Below are 19633 nucleotides of genomic sequence, written 5' to 3'. Positions count from 1 at the left end.
CTAGGTGGGTGTTCAGAAAGGTAATGTCTCCAAACAAGGAAGATCCAGCACCACATGGGATCCTTCTCCCTCTCAGTACAGTGGTAAGATGGCAAGGAGCACAGATGTTCTCTTACTGTACCTAGAGTTAAACAGAGTTTCTTAGAAGAAGAAAGAGGAAGGAGCAAAAGAAGCTGGCTTCTACAGCACGATGTACATAGGAGTCACCTGGACAGCTTATCAACATGGAGAGGGTTAGATTCAGTAGGTCTCAGGGAAAGCCTGGGGTCCCAAGATTCTGCATCTCCAACAAGTTTCCAAATGTGACTGAAGCTGCTGGTATTGAGACCACACTTCAGTAAGAGGAATCTAAAAGATACCCCAGAATAAATAAAACCCTAATTTTGAGACTTGGAGATATTTGGTACCAAATACTGGGGTCAGCAATTCAAATGCCCCGTATGCTTGACATATAAATAGGGGAAGCCAGCTAGCCTCCAACACAAGAGGAAAAGCTCTGTCTAAAGAGAGGCAGTGAAAACTCATAAGAAAATAGTTGAAAACATCAAATAGGTGAAAAATCACAAGAAAACATCTTCTGTACCTTGGATATCATGAAAAATGGATTCAGGGGGTTGCATTAATTTTGCTGGACAAAAAGGAAGATGTGAGAGCAATAAGAAGAAAATTCAGCATAAAAAGAAATTTTGTTGTTAGTACTTAACTTCTGCTTCTCAACACTGACCATGAAATGAAGAGTATTTAAAAAGGTCACCATCATCATGATTTATAACACATTTTGGAATAACTATATATTTGTGACTTGTATATGACTATATATGTATATATACATATACATACATATATATATATATATATATATATATATATAACATATACATACAACTTATAATAGCTATATATGAATATATATATATATATACATATATATATGTATGTGTGTGTGTGTATATATATATATATATATATATATATATACACACAAAAAAAAATTTTTGGATATTCCTCCACTGATAAAGTCATACATAGAAAATAGCATACATCAGAATTGTTCATGTAAGGAAAGTATTCATCTTACATCTAATCTAAAGCATTAATCTTAGGTGCCAAATTGGAATCTGCCATGTAGTAGACATGTTAATAAAATCTACAGTAAATTTTTAGACAAAAGGAGACTGGAAGAAAGAAAAAGGGAATCTGAGAACATATTTATAAGTATTCCAGTAGGTGCAGAATCACAGTCACCAAAAAGGGCTGGCAGCCAAGGCATCATCTTCATTTGCACTGAAGGATATCAGAATCAAGGTTTTAGGAGGAAAAAGGCTACGGACCTTCAGAAGGTGGGACAGTTTGAGAGGGAGCGATTAAACCTGGAACAGGTCTCATCCAGAAACAGTTCAGGGGCCTCAGGCAAGGAGCCGGGCAGTGGGTGATTTAAGTATTATGTGAGCACTCCATCTTGGGGCCTCCTAGTACCAAAGGTCTAAGAAATGTGGCGAATCTCTAAGGCAAGTTGTGAGACTGAGTGATCATAAATCTAGAAGAAAACTCATTTGGTTGATTTGAAGAAACAGCCAGGTCAGTGACCTAGTAATCAATAGACCCTAATCCAGGAGGAGCCAAGGTCTCCATCAGGAAGAGGTTGATCAGGTCTGGTACACATTAAAGGTGGGTAGGCTGAGGAGTAGCTCATTGTTAGAACTGTTGCCTAGCATGTAAGAGGTCCTGAGTACTATCCCCAACCAGAACAAAGGGAATAAAAGGAGGGAGTCAATATTTTTGCCAGGCATGATGGCACATGTCTGTAATCCCAGCAGCTTGGGAAGCTGAGGCAGGAAGCTCAAAGGATTCAAAGCCAATCTCAGCAACTTATGAGGACCTAAGCAACTGAGACCTTGCCTCAAAACAAAAAAAAGGGGCGCGGGGGTGAGGGGACTGGGGATGTGGCTCAGTGGTTAAGTGCCCCTGGGTTCAAAAAAAAAAAAAAAAAAGATGTGGCAATTTTAGGGATACCATGAACTTGCCAAAAAAGGCTTGGATTTCAACAAGCCCTCTGTCTCTGCCACTTCAGCAAACCATTAAGACCTCAGTTTTCTCTTATATGAAATGAGAGAAACTATGATACCTGGTGGAAAGGTATTAAAGTTGGGTGAATGATTGTGCTAATGCATGTAAATTGCTTAACAGACTCCTTAGCATAAACTCCCTTTAAAAAAATATTTGTTTAACAATCATTGTTTAAAGATTGAAAGTTTGTCATGATCAGCTAGAGAAAGAATGTGAAATTTTTTAAGTGCCCTTAGATGAGGTTGAACCTAAGAGTAATCAACAGAAGTTAACAATTCTCATCGGTCTGTTTTCTGTTAAAAGTTAACTCCAATATAGGAGCGGGAGATTGCCGGGTTTCTGTTCTCGTTACTAAAAGACTCAGAGGTCACTCCAGTTGAACTGGGCTAACTGGGCTGCACAAAAATAATCACACAAGAGACACAAATACCCTTTTCTTTGGGGTCGCTGTGATGGCTCCTCTGACCTTAAGGGTCTGCAGAAAGAAAGAGAGCAAAAGCATGCACTGACCCCTTTTATTGAGGAGAAGCTATTCAAATGAGGCAAGGGGTCAGGTTTCAGAGGGCTGAGTCTATCTTCATGATGTCCACTGTCAGCAGGTTGACTGACCCCTGGGTAGGCCACACCCAAGGGCAGAGTAAGAGAAGGGGACATACACAAGGCACTTCCATGGACCATTCTATCCTAAACAGGACAAGGGATTATATTACAAAGGAACAGGTTAGCACAGCTTCACTGTAGCAAGACACACCCATGCACGAGACACTGACCCTTGAACCCAGAAGGGTGGGGAAAGTTCTGCCACATTTCTGTGACTGAGCGCCTCAGCACCCAGCCAGGCAGTGTGACTTAGTCACGTGTAAGGATGGTCGCCCACAGGAGATAGAAAATACCTTGTACAAAATGTCTAATAAACTCTTTTGGGGGGTTATCAGTGAATAGGTGGTGGTCATTATATATTTAAAAGATAGAAACTGTGAACACTAGGTCAAATTTTGGCTCAATTACAGAAGAATCTTTTAACAAGCTGAGTTGTTTTTTTGTTTTGGTTTGGTTTGGTTTTAGGGTGTTTTTTTTGTTTGTTTGTTTGTTTGTTTGGTGGTATTGGGGAGTAAACCCAGGGCCCTATGCATGTGAGGCAAGCACTCTACCAACTGAGCTGCATCCCCAACCCCTGAACCATTTTTGATGATGGTGCTGAACTTCATCACTGACCAAGGATCTCTGCATGAGTTTTAATAAAGGATTTCTGAACTAGTAGAACCAGTGATTCTCCAATACTATAATCAATCCTGTAATTGAAAAACCAGTGATTCTCCAATACTATAACAATCCAGACATCTATGACCAAATCATATGCCCTCAGCTATTTTAGCATATACAAAATACAAATTCCAGGGCCCTTTTTCATGGATTCTAACTCAGGTATGTGGGGTCCTTGGGAATCTGTTCATTTTAATCATTTAAATAAATCTGATGCCTATTGGAATTTGAAAACCAATATTCTAGATAACACCTTTACAATCTTACTTGTGTTTCCTAAGATCAAGAATCTCAGAACTCAATCTACATAACAAAATGAGTAACATATTTGAGCCACTAAATTTGAGTATTGAAGATAACCAATAAGTAAACATTAATCAAGTAATAAATATTCATGAAGAACCCATTATGTATTATATGCTACCTTAGGCATTGAAATGAAGTCCTAACAGCAAGTATGCAGCTGAAATTCTCTGGTGAAATAACTTTGGTTTGATTTAATGAAGCACTAAATTATTTAATGAATATATTTTAACTAAGTCATTTAAACCACTAGTTCTCATTTCTGATTATTATTAGTTCAGGGTGCTTTCAATCATTTATGTAGCATATGCTTTAATTTTTCCCCTGTTAGAATATCAAAATGATTTTAATTTATGTGAGTTTTTGAAAAAAAGTTTAATATTGCTTACTTTTTAAAGTTGAAAATCTCTTCTTTATTTTTTCTTCTTCCTCCTTCCCCCCACCCCATCTATTTTTTCTCTCTGGTATCCAGCACTATTTTCCCGTTGTTTTTTCATCTCTGGAATCCAGCTTGAGGGAAGTATGATTTGTAAATCGTGCAATCTCTCAGTCCCCTTCCATGGATGTCTTTTGGACTTTGGAACCTGCAGAACAAAACCTGGTCAGTATTGTTTAAAAGAGATTCACATTAAAGGTAAGTCTTTTTTTTTTCCATTTAAAATTTTTTTTTATATTTTTGTTAGAACATTATAAATATACATAGTAGTTGGGTTCATTTTGACAAAATCATACATGCAAGGAATTTGATTTCTTTCCCCATTCCCTGTCGTCTCCTTTTCCTCACTTCCCTTCCCCTATTCTCCTTCCTCTGTTCCTTTTGCTCCATGGTTTTTAATTGGTACTTTCCACATATACATATAGATGAAATTCCCTCTGGTATATTTATAAATACATATAACACAGGCTGGGGTTGTGGCTCAGTGGCAGAGCACTTGGCCTAGCATATGCGAGGCCCTGGGTTCGATCCTCAGCACCACATAAAAATAAATAAATAAAATAAAGATATCGTGTCCATCTACAACTAAAAAATAAATATTTTTAAATAAATAAATAAATCAGGATTTTTGTTGCATTCATTCCATATTTCTTCCCCATTCCCATCCTTCCTCCCTCCCTCTCGTTCTCCTTCTTCTATGCCACTGATCTTCTCTATGTCTGTATGCTATCTGATCCCTGCCTCCGCTGCCTTCTTTCTCTTATTTTATTCTAGTTTCTACCATATGAGAGAAAATAGTCGACTCTCGATTTTCTGAGTCAGGCTTATTTCACTTAGCATGATGTTCTCCATTTTCATCTGGCAAATGCCATTATTTCATTCTTGGTGGCTGAGTAAGCTCCTTTGTGTATCTATACCACATTTTCTTGAACAATTCATCTATTGACAGGCATATGGACTGATTCCATAATTTGCTGTGAATTGTGCTGTTATAAGCATTGAAGTGGTTGTACAGCTATAGTGTACTGATTTTAGTTCTTTTGAATAAATAGCAAAAAGTGGGATAGCTGGATCTTATGGTGGTCCCATTCTTAGCTTTTTGAAGAATCTCCATACTGCTTTCCAGAATGGCTGTACCAGTTTGCAGCTCTACCAGCAATGTAGGAGTGTACCTTTTTCTCCACATTCTCACCAGCATTTATTATTATCTGTGTTCTTAATTATTATTGTTGTGTTATTGCCATTCTGACTGAAGTGAGATGAAATCTTAGTGTAGTTTTGATTTGTATTTCCCTAATTGCTAGAGATTTTGAACAGTTATTCACGTTTGTTGGGCATTTGTATTTCTTCCTTTTGAGAAATTTCTATTTAGTCCTTCCCATTTTTTGAATAGGGCTTTAGTTTGTTGTTGTTGTTTGTTTTTGGATTTTACATTTTTGGGCACTGAGCTTTTTAAGTTCTTCTATATTCTGGATATTAATCCCCTATGTGGCAAAGAATCTCTCCCATTCTGTTGGCTTTCCTCACAATTTTTTTTTTTTTTTTTTTTTTTTTGCTGTGCAAAAGCTTTTAAAATCTTTCAGCATCCCACTTATTGATTCTAAATTTTATTTCTTGCATTGTAGGTGTCTTGTTGAGAAAGTTGGTGCTTGATAGACTGTTTACTCTGTGTTTTCTTCTGGCAGCTGCAAGGTTTCTGATCTAATTCCTAGGTCTTTGATCCATTTTGATCTGACTTTTATGCAGAGTGAGAGACAGGGATCTAATTTCATTCTTCTACTTATGTATATTCAGTTTTCCCAGCCCTATATATTAAAAAGGCTATCTTTTTCCAGCATGTATTTTTGGCAGTAAAGATAAGTCTGGACACTTGATATACACATGTTAAAGTTATAAGGGAGGGCTGCGGATGTAGTTCAGTTGGTAGAGTGCTTGCCTCACATGCACAAGGTCCTGGGTTCAATCCCCAGCAACACACACACACACACACACACACACACACACACACACAAAAGTTATAAGGGAAAACCCTTATAACAACAAACGTTCACCAGCAATACACTGACATCTGCTGGACATGGCTATCACTATTCCTATTTTAAAGATGAGAAAGCTGAGGCACAGATTAAATAACTTGTACAAAGTTACACAGCTAATGAGTGTTGTATCCAAGATTTAAATGCATGGAGTATGAGTCTGGAGCACTGATAAATTTCTATATGGCCTCATTTAAACTATTCACATGTTAAAAAAAATAATAGTTAATTTACAGAGCCCTTGTAAACATGGGGCCCTGAGCCACTTCACAAACTACATGCCAGTGAATCTGACCTGGTCCACCTGGACTAAAAAGTTAAACCTAAAGAAAGGACTGGGGACATAGCTCAGTGGCAGAGCACTTGCCTAGAATATGTGAGGCCCTGAGTTCCCTCCCCAGCATCACAAAAATAAATAAATAATAAAGTTAAGCATAAAAATTCACATACTTAAAACTAGAAGAAAATGTGAAAGGACACATATATTGAGTTTGAAAAAGAGACAGTCTCCTTAACATCCCAATCCCAAAATTCATAAGGAAATGATAGATAAATTTAAATATATAAAATGTTTAAATTTATTTTAAAAACTCCAATGTGTAAAACATAAGGAATAAAATGGGTAGAAATAGTTGGAACATAGATAACAGAAAAAAATATATTAACATTTATCCAGAATGAAAAATTTCTAGAAAACCAATTTTTAAAAATACCAACTATCAGGAAAAAAATATTGTTAAAGAAAATATGAAGGCAATTCCTAGAGGAGAAAGTATAAATATGCCTAAAAGCAATGCTCAAACTTGTTGGTAAAAATCAAGACAATGCAAATTAGAGAAATATATGTAATATTTTTAATCCATCAAATTGTTAAATACAAAAATTTATTATATTAAGGTTTCATGATATCGTGTGGAGAGATGGGAAGTTTCATACATTTCCAATGGCAATTTAGATTGGTTACACATTTTTTTAGATAATTTGCAAGTTTTTATTAAAATGTTAGATGATGGGCTGTGGTCCATGGCTCAGTGGTAGAGTGCTTGCCTAGCATGTGTGAGGCACTAGGTTTGATTCTCAGCATTGCATATGAATAAATAAAGGTCCCACTGACAACTTTTAAAAAATTAAAAAATAAAGTAAAATGTTAAATGAGCATAGCCCTCTTCAAAGCAATTATTTTTTTTGGTATCTGCCGCAGAGAAATATTTATATGCATCAAGGTTATTATTATAGCGTCGTGTTTAACAGCAAAGCAGTGGAATTGGCCTGAAGGCTCACCTACAACAAGCTGTTGAACTATGTGGTGTTCAAGCAATTGAATGCTTAGAATGAACTAGATCTGTTTTTAACATGCTACCGAAAACATTGCAGACAGCTGGGGGATTGGGGGGGATCAGCTGTAAAACAGTAGTACATACAGAATACTACATATAAATACAAATCAACAAAGCAAAACAATACATTTCTCCAATTTCTTAGTTGGAGAACATGACAGGGGAAGCCATTTACCCCATGGTGGCCAGGAAGCAAAAAAAAAATCAATGGGCTAGGGTCCCAATATCCCCTTCAAGGGTGAACCCCCCACCACCGCCAATGACCTAACACTGTCCCACCTGGCCCCACCTCCAGAAATTGGAAAGGGAGAACAAACATTAAAGGAGGTCAAACTAGTTGGGAGAAAGAAAAAGAATCATGGGTCACATCTGGAGGGGATTTGCAATTAAAAGGGTTATCACGCTCTGTTCACACTTGATAGCCTACCTCCCCTCTCTCTGCTCCACGTTAGTCAGAGCCCCATCATTATTGACAGAGCACGGTACCAAGGTCCCCTGGGCTTTGCACTTTTGTTCATTCTTCACATTTTCTACAGAGAATGTTCATCACTTCTTTAACTAGAGGGGAAGAAAATTAATGGGGTCATGAAAAGCCTCCTTTACTGAGAAACACGCTTCTACATAATCCTGCTGTGGTTCCAGCCCTGTAAATATCCGGTGAACTGGGTAAAACTGGGAGATGGAGATTGGTTCTCAGGCATTGCTCTTCGATTCCTGAACATGGACAGAGTCATCTAATCTGACTGACATCCCAATAGGAAAGGACTCTATGCCTAAGAAAGAGCCCAGAAGTTTACAGAGCAAAACATCAGTGATAACTGTGGTGGGTCAAAGACCTGGAGTGACTAAAATGTCATGGGAAGAAGAGTTTCCTAACCTGGAAATTTTGCCATTCCACACTGATATGAAACAAACAAATCTAAATTTTTAATTTTTGATAGTTTTATTAACAAGGTTTCTCAACTTTGGCATTATCAACATTTGGGGCAGTTAATTCTTTGTTATGGAGGAGAGTTGCTAGTGTGGATTTTGAATGTCCCCCAAAGGGTCATGTATTAAAGGATTGATCCACAGCCCTTTCTACAGAGAATGTTCATCACTTCTTTAACCAGGGGGGAAGAAAATTAGTGGAGTCATGAATAAGCCTCCTTTTCTGAAAAACACACATCTACCTATCTTTCTGTGGATCCAGCCCTGTAAATAACTCATGACCTGAGTAAAACTGGGAGACGATTATCAGCAAGCTTCCGAACAGCTAACACTTCAGAAATTTCTATACAGTCAATAGCAATTACATGGCTTTTATAATCTGAGTTGGAAAGCCATTTTGTTTGACAATTTCAAGGCCTGGGTATTGCAATGTACCCAACTAAAATAGTTTAAGGGAGAGTATTGAAAGGCCAGATGACAAGATGAACTGTTCCCAGTACTATGGACACTAGATTTGTATATCTTGATAAACCTAGTGTTTTTGTTTTGTTTTGCTTTATTCATTTATTTCTAATATGTTAGTTAGCTGAAGCATCTGAGACAAGGAAAATCGTACATCTCAAGATATTCCCCTGTCTCTACCTCTTCTCTCCTTTAGGTGGCATTCAATGGTATTCAATTAAAGGCTGCACGGAGAGCTCGGCCCAATGCTTCCAGAGAAGGGTATTTGCTTATGAAATTCACTCTACTCACTGCTGCTCTCGTTCTATGTGTAATTTCTGAGGAAGTGGCCCTTACCCAACCTTGACTGACCAGACTCCAAGCCTGACTGGTTTTTCACAAGATGGCGTCTACCATCAGTTGAAGATCCTTTAAAAACGTCAATCTTTACAGGTCACCCAGCTTTATGATCGAAATGGATTTTGGCATTCGATGTGCCCAACTCCTCCCCCACCACCTCCCACTCATCTCAGAAACATCCCTTTCAACACCATCTCCCTCCTCTCTTCCTTCTGCTTAATTTCTCTTCCTGCCAATGGTCATATCAAAGCTACAAAGAGGTGAAAATGTTATTTTCCAAGTCCAACTATGCACATCATCTCTAGTTCGTCTATTTCCCTAAATACTCCTAGACTGTAAAATACATTTACAAATTAATTGTACTACAAAATGCCAAGTGAACTAAGAGTGTTCGTTTGGTTTCCAAAAGAAACTGCATTGTCTCCTAATTTACAGTATAGAAGAAACTGACTTAATAAATGGCATAGGAAAAATAAGCTGGAAATCAATAAACCAGGCCTGTGGGAACTATAAACCCAAATGGCAAACAACTGAAGCAGGTAGAAGGAGGGCACTACTTTCTCCCATCTGCATCAGGATTTGTATAAATTCTGGGCTTCCATACCTTAAGTGCTCTATCTAATATTGGTAGATTCCACCGTCCTAGTTAAGCGCAGGAATATGTTCTTAATCCATAAAGAATTTTAAAGGGACACAAGCATAATGGTGCGCACCTGTAATCCCAGCTACTCGGGAGACTGAGGCAGGGGGAACACAGGTTTAAGACCAGCCTCAGCAACTTAGTGAAGCCCTAAGCAAGTTGGTGAGACTGTCTGAAAACAAAAAATGAAAAGGGTTTGGGAATGTAGCTCAGGGGTTAAGCACTTGCCTAGCAGGAGGCCCTGGGTTAAGTCCTTAGTGCCACAAAAAAATAAAAAAGTTAGTTGTTTTTATCTGTATTTGCAGCAGTTTGAAAAATCCAAAAGGTAAATATCAATAAACTTTTCTCTTTTTCTCAGGACTTAGGACAACTTTTCTATTAACAAGCATAAAAAAAAATAAGCTAGACTTTTCCCTCCATACTTATTTCGGGTCTATTCCTTAGGCATATTTCTGAACCTAAGAAAAAATGTCTTCATCCTTAGTTTCAATCCAGTTGGCCCTATTCTGTCATTTTCTGCATCAGCCCCATTGGTAAACAGTAGTTGCCTTAGATCAGTAAACTTGAAATTTAACTTTTGTTTTTCTTGTGTTTTTTTAAATGTGTTGCTATTAACCCTATTTCACCTGGGTCGGGGAATGGCAAAATCACATAGCGACTAAGGCTGGAGCCTAATTCCCAAGCAAGGCATCGTCATGAGAAGTTGGAAGTAGGTGCACATCTCTGGTTCACTTACTAGCTGTTGACCTTCACAAGTTGTATCAGACTCTCTGCATCTCAGGTATAAGATGAAGAGAGTTGGATCACACAGTGTCTTAGATACCCTTGATTCTGACATTTTGTGACTTGACATTAATTCTTCATTGTTGTTTTCTTAGATTAAAAATAAAACAGGGAGTCAGGCTCGGTGCTAGACCCCTATAATCCCAGCGGCTCGGAAGGTTGAGGCAGGAAGATGACAAGTTCAAATCCAGCCTCAGCAAAGGCAAGGCAATAAGCAACCCAGTGAGACCCTGTCTCTAAATAAAATACAAAATAGGGCTGGGGATGTGGCTCAGTGGTCTAGTGCCCCTGAATTCAATCTCCAGTACCAAAAATAAAAAATAAAATGGAATAGTTATTGTGGTGCATACCTATAATCTCAGCAAGTTGGGAGGCTGAGGCAGGAGGATAATAAGTTTGAGGCCAGCCTCAGCAATTTAGTAAGAACCTGCCTCAAAATAAAAAAAAAAAAAAAGTAAAATAGAAAGGGCTAGGGATATAGCTCAGTACCATGGACTTACTCCTCAGTACCAAAAATAAGATGGGTGAACACAGCTCCAAGGTAGGCCCTGGTTTGACAATTGATCCTCACCCAGCTCTATGTAATCCAGGAAACAGGGAAGAGAATTACAAACCATGAGAGCAATGACCACCGTGGAAGCTCTTGACCCAAAAGTCACCATGGAAACATAGCTGAGTTTCATAGCCTTAATATGGGAGACTGAATTATGGCCCCCAAAGATCTCACATTCTAATCCCTGCAACCTGTGTATTCATTTCCTTTCTTGGCAAAAGGGATCTTTGCAGACGTGCTTGAAGATTGTCAGATGAAGAGATTATCCTAGAATACATGAAGAGGCCCAATGTCATTACAACCATCTTTCTAAGAGGAAGGTAGAAGGATCCAGGGAGAGGAGATGTGGAGATGGAAGCAGAGACCACAGATTTGAAAAGTCCTCTGCTTGCAATAAAGATGGATGTCAGAGGGTCACAAACCAAGGAAACTGGATGGCCTCTAGAATTTGGGAGAGGTAAAGAGACAGTTTCTCCCCTAGAGCCTCCAGCAGGATGCAGCCCTGCTGATACACTTTCCACTTATGACCTCGCTTTCTTTTCATGCACCCTGTCACAGCAGCCGTGGGAAATAGAAACACTTGGTGCACCGAGGATAACGTGGCATTTCCCTCTCCAAGGCAGCTCCATCCATCCTTGGATCATGTGGGATTTGATCTGAAGAGGCAGCCCCAGCACCACATTGTCCTCCTTCCTTCCCATGAGTTCTCAGCATTTCCCCCGACACACACAGATGGCCTACAGACAGCCAATCGCACCTTCCCTGCCGACACCTCCCACTCAGGCCCCTCTCCATTCAGGGTTTCTTCAGCTAACAAGTTTATTCTTTTCCAGTCCTTCACACCTAAAGACAAAGTGATACCAGATTAGCCCAAAAGCAATCTTTTTATAAAACATCAGACTGAGGGGCCGGCGGATGTGAGGATCTCCCTTGATCCGCTGAGTACCAGCTTGGCTTCCTCATTGATTACATTTTTTTTTTTTTCCTTCAGCTGAAATAGAAACCTCATGCCTCTTAATACATTTCAAAGTCCCTGTGGTTGATAAATTGGGGGCTATGGAGTGTGTCATAGGTGGCATGTCCCGAGAAGCTCCTGCACAGCCACCTACAGGGGTTTTATAGGACTTCTCCATTTCAGCGGGAAAAAAGCAGCAATGGCAATCACAGTTATAAAACTGAGATTGCCATTGCTGCTTTTTCCCGCTGAATGGAGAAGTCCTAAACCCCTGTAGGTGGCAGAGCAGGAGCTTCTCGGGACATGCCATATGACCCTCACCAATACCATCCCTTGAAAGAGTCCTATGGGTGGGCAGCAAGCTGAGCCTCCTCTTGGGTGCTGCTGCCCTGACTCCTCCTCATATGCTTCAAGTCTCTGAGAAATGAGACTCAGGGATATTTGAAGGAAGCACAGGAGTAAAGAAAGAGAAGGAAATAGCATGGTTGAGGATTGGCCCCTTTCTGTGGACAGAAAAGCACGTCCACATTCTATCCTAGCCATAACTTCCTCATGTGAGTATATGTTACTTTTCGTTCCCACATGTAAAGTTAATAATTCTGCCATTAAAAGGTACTATGTGCAGTGGAAATGTCCAGACAGAGCTGGAGCTATCGCCAGCCTAAAACATGCCCTCAAATCAACTTTGTAATTCATTTCTCAGCTCACATATGACTGCTATTGATATTACTCTCCATCTGGTAGCTTCCTATTTTAACTAATTATTCTTGCTAACTAGGTGTTAAAACTTAGTAATACATCGTGCATGTGTATTTTGGTTCAATTTTTGTTGCTATCACAAAAAAAGTGCTGGGTTAATTTATAAAAGGTCTATTTAACTCCTGTTGTGGAGGCTGATCACCACCAAGATCAGGTGGTCACATCTGGTGAGGACTTTCCTGTGAATGACATCACACAACAGGAGCACATTCAAGACACATGGGTTATCTTCACTTCATAACTACCTGCTCTTGCAGTAACTAATCCAGTCCTGCAAGAACTAGCCCCTCCTGCAAGATGGCCTTTAATCCCTTCTAAAGGTGGTGTCCCCATGACCTAATTGCTTACCACCATGTCCTCTTAATGATTCTACCACCTCTCAGTACCATTTACATTATGAACCAAGCTCCAGCACATGATCTTTGAGGGATAAAACATTTCAAACCATAAGAATGGGCTATTGAACTAACTGAATAGTAATTTTAAAACCTGGCATACTGTACATTTCAGAGTGCTGGGGCAAAAGCATATTAGGTCTAGTTATCGCTCTGTTTATGGAGACAGAAGAGAGAAAGACAAGGTGGGCTGCAACGGTAGAAATTGGAAGCACATAGGACTCATTAATTCAATAAATATTTAAGGAGCAACACTTAGGTGTCAGGTACTATGGAGGAGATGCAGTTACAAGAATGAATAATTTAGATGTTCATGCAGCTCCTGGTGTGAGAAATGAGACTGCAAAAATAGGCATTTGTGATTAAAAAAAAGAATAGGGTAATATGTGGGACTGAATAAGAATAGGGTAATATGTGGGACCCAAAGGGGAGGTAATAACCCCAATGTTGGAAACAGGAGGCTCTCAAAGAAATTGGTGTTTAAACCAAATCTGAACAACAGAGATGAGTCTGAAGATTTGGAAAGTTGGATAGAAAAGATTCTGTGATAATTGATTTTATATGTCAATTTGGCAAGGCCAGAGCAACATTACAGATATTTCTATGAAGGTATTCTTTTTAGGTAATATTAACATTTAAATCAATAGACTTTGAGGAAAGCAGATGACCTACCATAAAATGGGTGAGTCTCATCCAATTAGTTAAATTGTGTTACTATTAAGGAACACATTTTGGGCTGGGGATGTGGCTCAAGCGGTAGTGCACTTGTCTGGCATAAGTGCAGCGCGGGTTGGATCCTCAGCACCACATACAAACAAAGATGTCGTGTCCGCCAAGAACTAAAAAATAAATATTGAAAAATTCTCTCTCTCTCTCTCTCTCTCTCTCTCTCTCTCTCTCTCTCTCTCTCTAAAAAAAAAAAAAAAAAAAAAAAAGGAACTCATTTAATTACTTAATAGAAAAAAGATGGCTGGGCTGGGGATGTGGCTCAAGCGGTAGCGTGCTCGCCTGGCATGCGTGCGGCCTGTGTTCCATCCTCAGCACCACATACAAACAAAGATGTTGTGTCCGCTGAAAACTAAAAAATAAAGAAAGAAGATGGGAAGAAGAAATTCTGCCACGGGGCTATGTTCAGATTCAACCTGTAACTCCAACCTGCCATGAACCAATTCCTTAAAATAAATCTCTCTCTAAATATGCAGATGGCCTCTGGCTTATGATGACTCCGCTTACTATCTTTCAGTTTCACAAAGGTGTAAAGCATGCCTGTAATCCCAGCCCTTAGGAGGCTGAGGCAGGAGGATCCTGAGCTCAAAGCCAGCCTCTCAGCCTTAGCCTGAGGCACTAAGCAACCCAGTAAGACCTATCTCTAAATAAAATACAAAATAGGGCTGGGGATGTGGCTCAGTGGTTGAGTGCCCCTGAGTTCAATCCCTGATAACAACAACAACAAAAAGGTGTAAAAGTGTACCCACACAACCATCCTGGCTTTCACTTTCAGTACAGATTCAATAAATTACATGAAAGAGTCAATACTTTCATAAAAGGGGCTTGTGCTAGATGATTTTGCCCCACTGTAGGCCAACAGAAGTGTGCAGAGAACTTTCAAGGCAGCCAAGGCCGAGTTGTGATATCCTGTAGGTTAGGTGCATCACATGTATCTTGACTTCCGATATTTTCAACTTACGATGAGTTTATCAGGCCACAACCTGAAATATCTGTATGCATGCTGTGGTTCTGTTTCTCTGAAGAACCCAGACTAATATAGATTCTAAATATGATGATTGTATGTGCCAGGGCCTTTGAAAGGAGCTCAATATGGCAAGACCCCTGCTGAGCAGGCACAAAGCAAGGTCTTAAAGCAGGCCAAGGAATCTAACTTCATCTAAAAATTGTGATAGCCTACTGTGCTGTCTGTCCTACACCTCCCCACCTTTTTCTGGGGATAACATGACACTTTTCTGGGAATCAATCCTCACCCCAATTAAAACCAAAGGACTTCCACCAGAATCTGTCTCGATTTCCCCATCCCTGAACATAGATGCTTCTGGGGCATATGAGCCAACACAGGCCAACTGGACTTCTTACCTGGGATTTTTTAACTAAACTGGAAAGAAAGACAGGGAGAGTTATCATTCCTCTGCACAATGGGATGGATTGTGTGTGTGTGTGTGTGTGTGTGTGTGTTTCCCATGTGTGGAAAACATGGACTGCAGGAGTAAGAATAAAGTCAATAACATTTTAGAATAACATCAGTTGCAGGGGGCAGGTGGACAGAGAACCTTGGCAGCATTTGAATACCTCATTCCCTTTGTTCTTGAAGTCCAGCCACATTCCAGTTCACCCCATAATTTAGTTACCAATGCATCCTTAGATTCTTATGCTGTACTATTCCACACTTGGCTGAGCAAATGTGGAATATTTTTGGACATAGTGCGTTTGAGATGCTAATTAGACACCCACTTAAAGATAGTTAATATGAGATAGAATTGACAAATGTGAAGTTCACAGGAGATCCCTGGCTGGACAGAGAGTCAAGCCTATGCTTTTAAATGCCTTTGAACTGTATGAAAGTACCAAGCAATGTGAGTATAAGAAAGAAAGAGAGAGAGAGAGAGAGAGAGAGAGAGAGAGAAAGGGCTTAGGACTAAGCCTGCAAAATTTAGATGTAGAAGAGAAGAGAAGGATTTTTCTGGCCTCTCTACTAAATAAAGATGTTAAAAAAAGTCTTCCCAGCCAGGTGCAGTGGTGCACACCAGTAATTGCAATGATAAGGGAGGCAGAGGCAGGATTGCAAGTTCAAAACCAACCTCAGAAACTTAGCAAGGCCCCAAGCAACTTAGTGAGGCCCTGTCTTAAAAATTAAAGTAAAATAAAATGGGCCAGTGAAGTACCTCTGGGTTTGATCCCCAATACTGAAGGGGTGGGAGGAGATTGTTCCTTTCCACAGAAGCTGTCACCCAGAAACTAAGGAAGCTTGTAGGAAAAGATGGTTGGAAATAAGAATGGAGTCCAGCTTGTTGAATTTTAGCTCCTATCAAAATGGCACTAAGCATTTGGACATATGAGTTTGAAGCTTAGCAGGGATGTCTTGGCTGGAGATGGATTCAGGATTGTAGTATATAGGTGCAGGAATAAGGTCAGTATGAAAAGTGAAGAGAGAAGACTGCAGGGCAGAACTTTTAGAAGGACATATAGTCATCTTTTGGTATTTATGAGGAATTGGTTCCAGGACCCCCATGGGTAAAAGCCAAGGATGCTCAAGACCCATATAGAAAGTGACATAGTATTTGCATAAAGCCTGCACATATCCTCCCATATACTTTAAATCATCTCTAGATTACTTAAAATATCTAATAGCATGTAAATGCTATGTAAGTTGTGGTTCTACTCTCTTCCTTACAGAATGATGACAGGGAAAAGTCTGCATATGTTCAGCACAGATAATATTTTCAACATATTATCATTTCATGATGTGGAACCCAAGGATATAGAAGGCTGTACTTTGAATACAGTACGCAAAAAATGAGAAAGATTAGGTAGGCTCAGTGGTGCATGACTGTGATCCCAGCAACTCAGGAGGCTGAGGCAGGAGGATCACAAGTTCAAGGCCAACCTCAGCAATTTAGTGAGAGCCTGTCTCAAAATGGAAAATTCTAGGGATGTAGTCTCAGGGGTAAAGAGCTCCTGGTTCAAACACCAGAGAGAGAGATAGAGATAGAGATAGAGATAGAGATAGAGAGAGAGAGAGAGAGAGAGAGAGAGAGAGAGAGAAATCTCTGTGAAGGGTAAAGGGAAAGTCCAAGTTATTTCAAATAAAGGAGAAAAAAAGTAACATGCATTGAGACTTGGCATATGTAAAGATGCAAGATATGGTGCTTTAAACCCTGAAACTGAGTAAATCAGAGACCTTGGAGCTAAAACAAAAACAAAAGAGGGCTGTAAGTTCAGTTCCACCATTTTCTAATCGTGCATTTGCCTGAACATTTGGCCCTCCGTGTTTAGAACACCTGTTAATAAAGTTTCTGGGGTTAGATACTGTCCTGTAAGGAGCTTCCCCCGTAGCCAGAACTTTAGGACATCCTGGGACCTCCTCACTGTGCAACGTGCTGAGTGCCTCTGCCATCTGGTGGTCAATCGTGGTAAATGCACCCAACGGTCCAACCTGATGATTGCCCTGGCAACTTGCCTGGACCCATCAAGCCAGGATGCTCTAATTATTATCTTTGTAGATCCCTGTGTCCCACACCAAATCAGGCAGAAGTAACAGCCAGGACATATCAGAATTCATGCCAAATAGTATTTGTGGCAACTAATGAATCAAAATCTGTATAGTGCCAGTGGAGGTTTGAAGCCTGGCAAAGAGGGCAAAGTGTAAAATTTATGATGAAAAAGGAAAGAGGGAAGAGAATTCTTGGAGTCTAATGAATTTGATTGACCCAGTAAAGTCTGTGGCTCTTCGATTAAAAACAATAGAATTTTTTTAAAAATAGCAATGTTAGGTACCTAACCTAAGGCATCACATGCTAGGCAAAGGTTCTACCAACTCAGCAATACACCAGTCCTGACAATTGGGAATATAAACACTGTTGAGGACATGGTTGGATTCAGCGCTAACCACACAACTGACCAGTCTGGGCAAGCGACCTAACTTCTCTGATTAACATCATTGAGATTATAATATTTAGTCTGGTTGGGGGTCTTGGGGGGAAGGGTTGGTTTGGTTTTTTGTTTTTGTTTTCATTTTTTTGGTTTTTGGTAAATGGGGTTTATCTCAGGGGTGCTCTACCAATGAGCTGCATCCCCACCCTTTTTATTTCTTGAGACAGGGTCTTGCTAAGTTGCCGAAGCTTGTTTCAAAGGTAATCCTCCTGCCTCAGTCTCCCAAATCACTGCAATTACAGGTGTGAGATACCATACCCAGCTGTGTTGTTCTGAAAATTAACTTAAATGCCTTATGCAAAACACCAGCCCCAGTGAGTAGCAGGAAGTAAGTACGTAATCACTGGTGGCTCTTATTAATGTTACAGAGATGATTCAAAGTGTCTGAATTTGGGCTTGGAATGTGGCTCAGTGGCTTGTGTCAGTTCCTTATGGTTGGGTGGTTATGACAAAACCCAGTCCACAATGAACAACTCCATTCTCACAGTCCATTATGGTTTGGATGTGAGGTGTCCCCCAAAAGCTCACAGGTATCCCTCAAAAGCTCACATATGCAAGCAGGTTCAGAGGAGAAATGATTGGGTTGTGAGATGCTTAACAAGATCAGGGGATTAATCCCCTCATAGAGATTAACTGAGTAGCAACTGAAATGGTAGGGTATGGCTAGAGGAGGTGGGAATTGGGTCATGGCCTTGGGGTATATATTTGTATCTGGAAAATAGAGATCTCTTTCTCTGCTTTCTGATCATCATGTGAGCCACTTCACTCTGCCATACTCTTCCACCACGATGTTCTACCTCACCTCGAGCCCCAAAGAATGGAGCCTGCTATCTATGGATGGAGTCCTCTGAAACTGTGAGCCCCTAAATAAACCTTTTCTCCTCTACAGTAGTGCTGGTTGGGTCCTTTAGTCACAGCAGTGAAAAAGCGGATGAAAATATAGTCACTTGATATCCTATGGCCAGGTACTCCTTCTCTCCATTGGCCTAGTAGTAGATGATCACCACTGAGCTTTCAATGATTCTGGCAACCCTCACTAGCATACTGGTTATCACTTTTGTAAAAAAAAAAAAATATCTCCTGGGCCTTCTTGGAGAGATAGGCAGCAGGTGGGTCCTTCAGTCTTATACAATAAATCTATTCTATCATCCCTCTTCTCTGAGCCTGCTCAGACTCTACACACTTCCATATTGGTCCTGACCTCTCCCACCTTATTTGCTAAAGGTTATCATTATATTTAAGCTTCAAAGAATCATCCCAGTAGCATAATGGTGCCCAGCTGCATGCCAAGACATCTTGTTGGTTTGTTTTGTTTTGTTTTGTTTTGGTGCTGGGGATTAAATCCAGGACCTGAAGCATGCTAGGCAGGTGTTCTACCACTGAGCCACACCTCCAGCCCACTGTCATTTCACTCTCAATCATCCAGGTTCATTTCTTAGTCCTCTACCCTCCCTCTTCTCAGTACTCTACCATTCCTATACATGCTTCCCTGGTTCCAGATGGTATGTGTTCATTAGATCCTGCAATTATTTTGGTGAATACTTATTTTTACTATAGCAAACATAAAACCTTCCCTTTTGGGTTATCTGAGACCTAGCCCAAGTTATTGGTCTGAAAGCGATGAGCTGGAAGATACAAATAGGCACGTCCAATCTCAAGAACAAGCACCTTTCTTTTTTTTTTTTTAATTTAGGCTGTATAGTATTTTTTTTA

General features: G+C 40.0%; 1 protein-coding gene across 1 annotated transcript; it reads left to right on the top strand.

The window, feature by feature from the left end:
- The first annotated feature begins 4155 nt into the window (after positions 1-4155).
- On the top strand, positions 4156-9155 carry C2H9orf57 (chromosome 2 C9orf57 homolog). Its single transcript, XM_076843491.1, has 2 exons — positions 4156-4267; positions 9031-9155. The coding sequence occupies exons 1-2, from the start codon at positions 4156-4158 to the stop codon at positions 9153-9155; spliced, it is 237 nt and encodes a 78-aa protein (XP_076699606.1).
- Positions 9156-19633: the final 10478 nt, after the last annotated feature.

This window comes from Callospermophilus lateralis, chromosome 2 (assembly GCF_048772815.1).
Source record: "Callospermophilus lateralis isolate mCalLat2 chromosome 2, mCalLat2.hap1, whole genome shotgun sequence".
NCBI classification, from domain to species: Eukaryota; Metazoa; Chordata; class Mammalia; order Rodentia; family Sciuridae; genus Callospermophilus; species Callospermophilus lateralis.
Note: the sequence above shows the minus strand (reverse complement) of the source record. Positions and strands in the feature narration are given on the sequence as shown.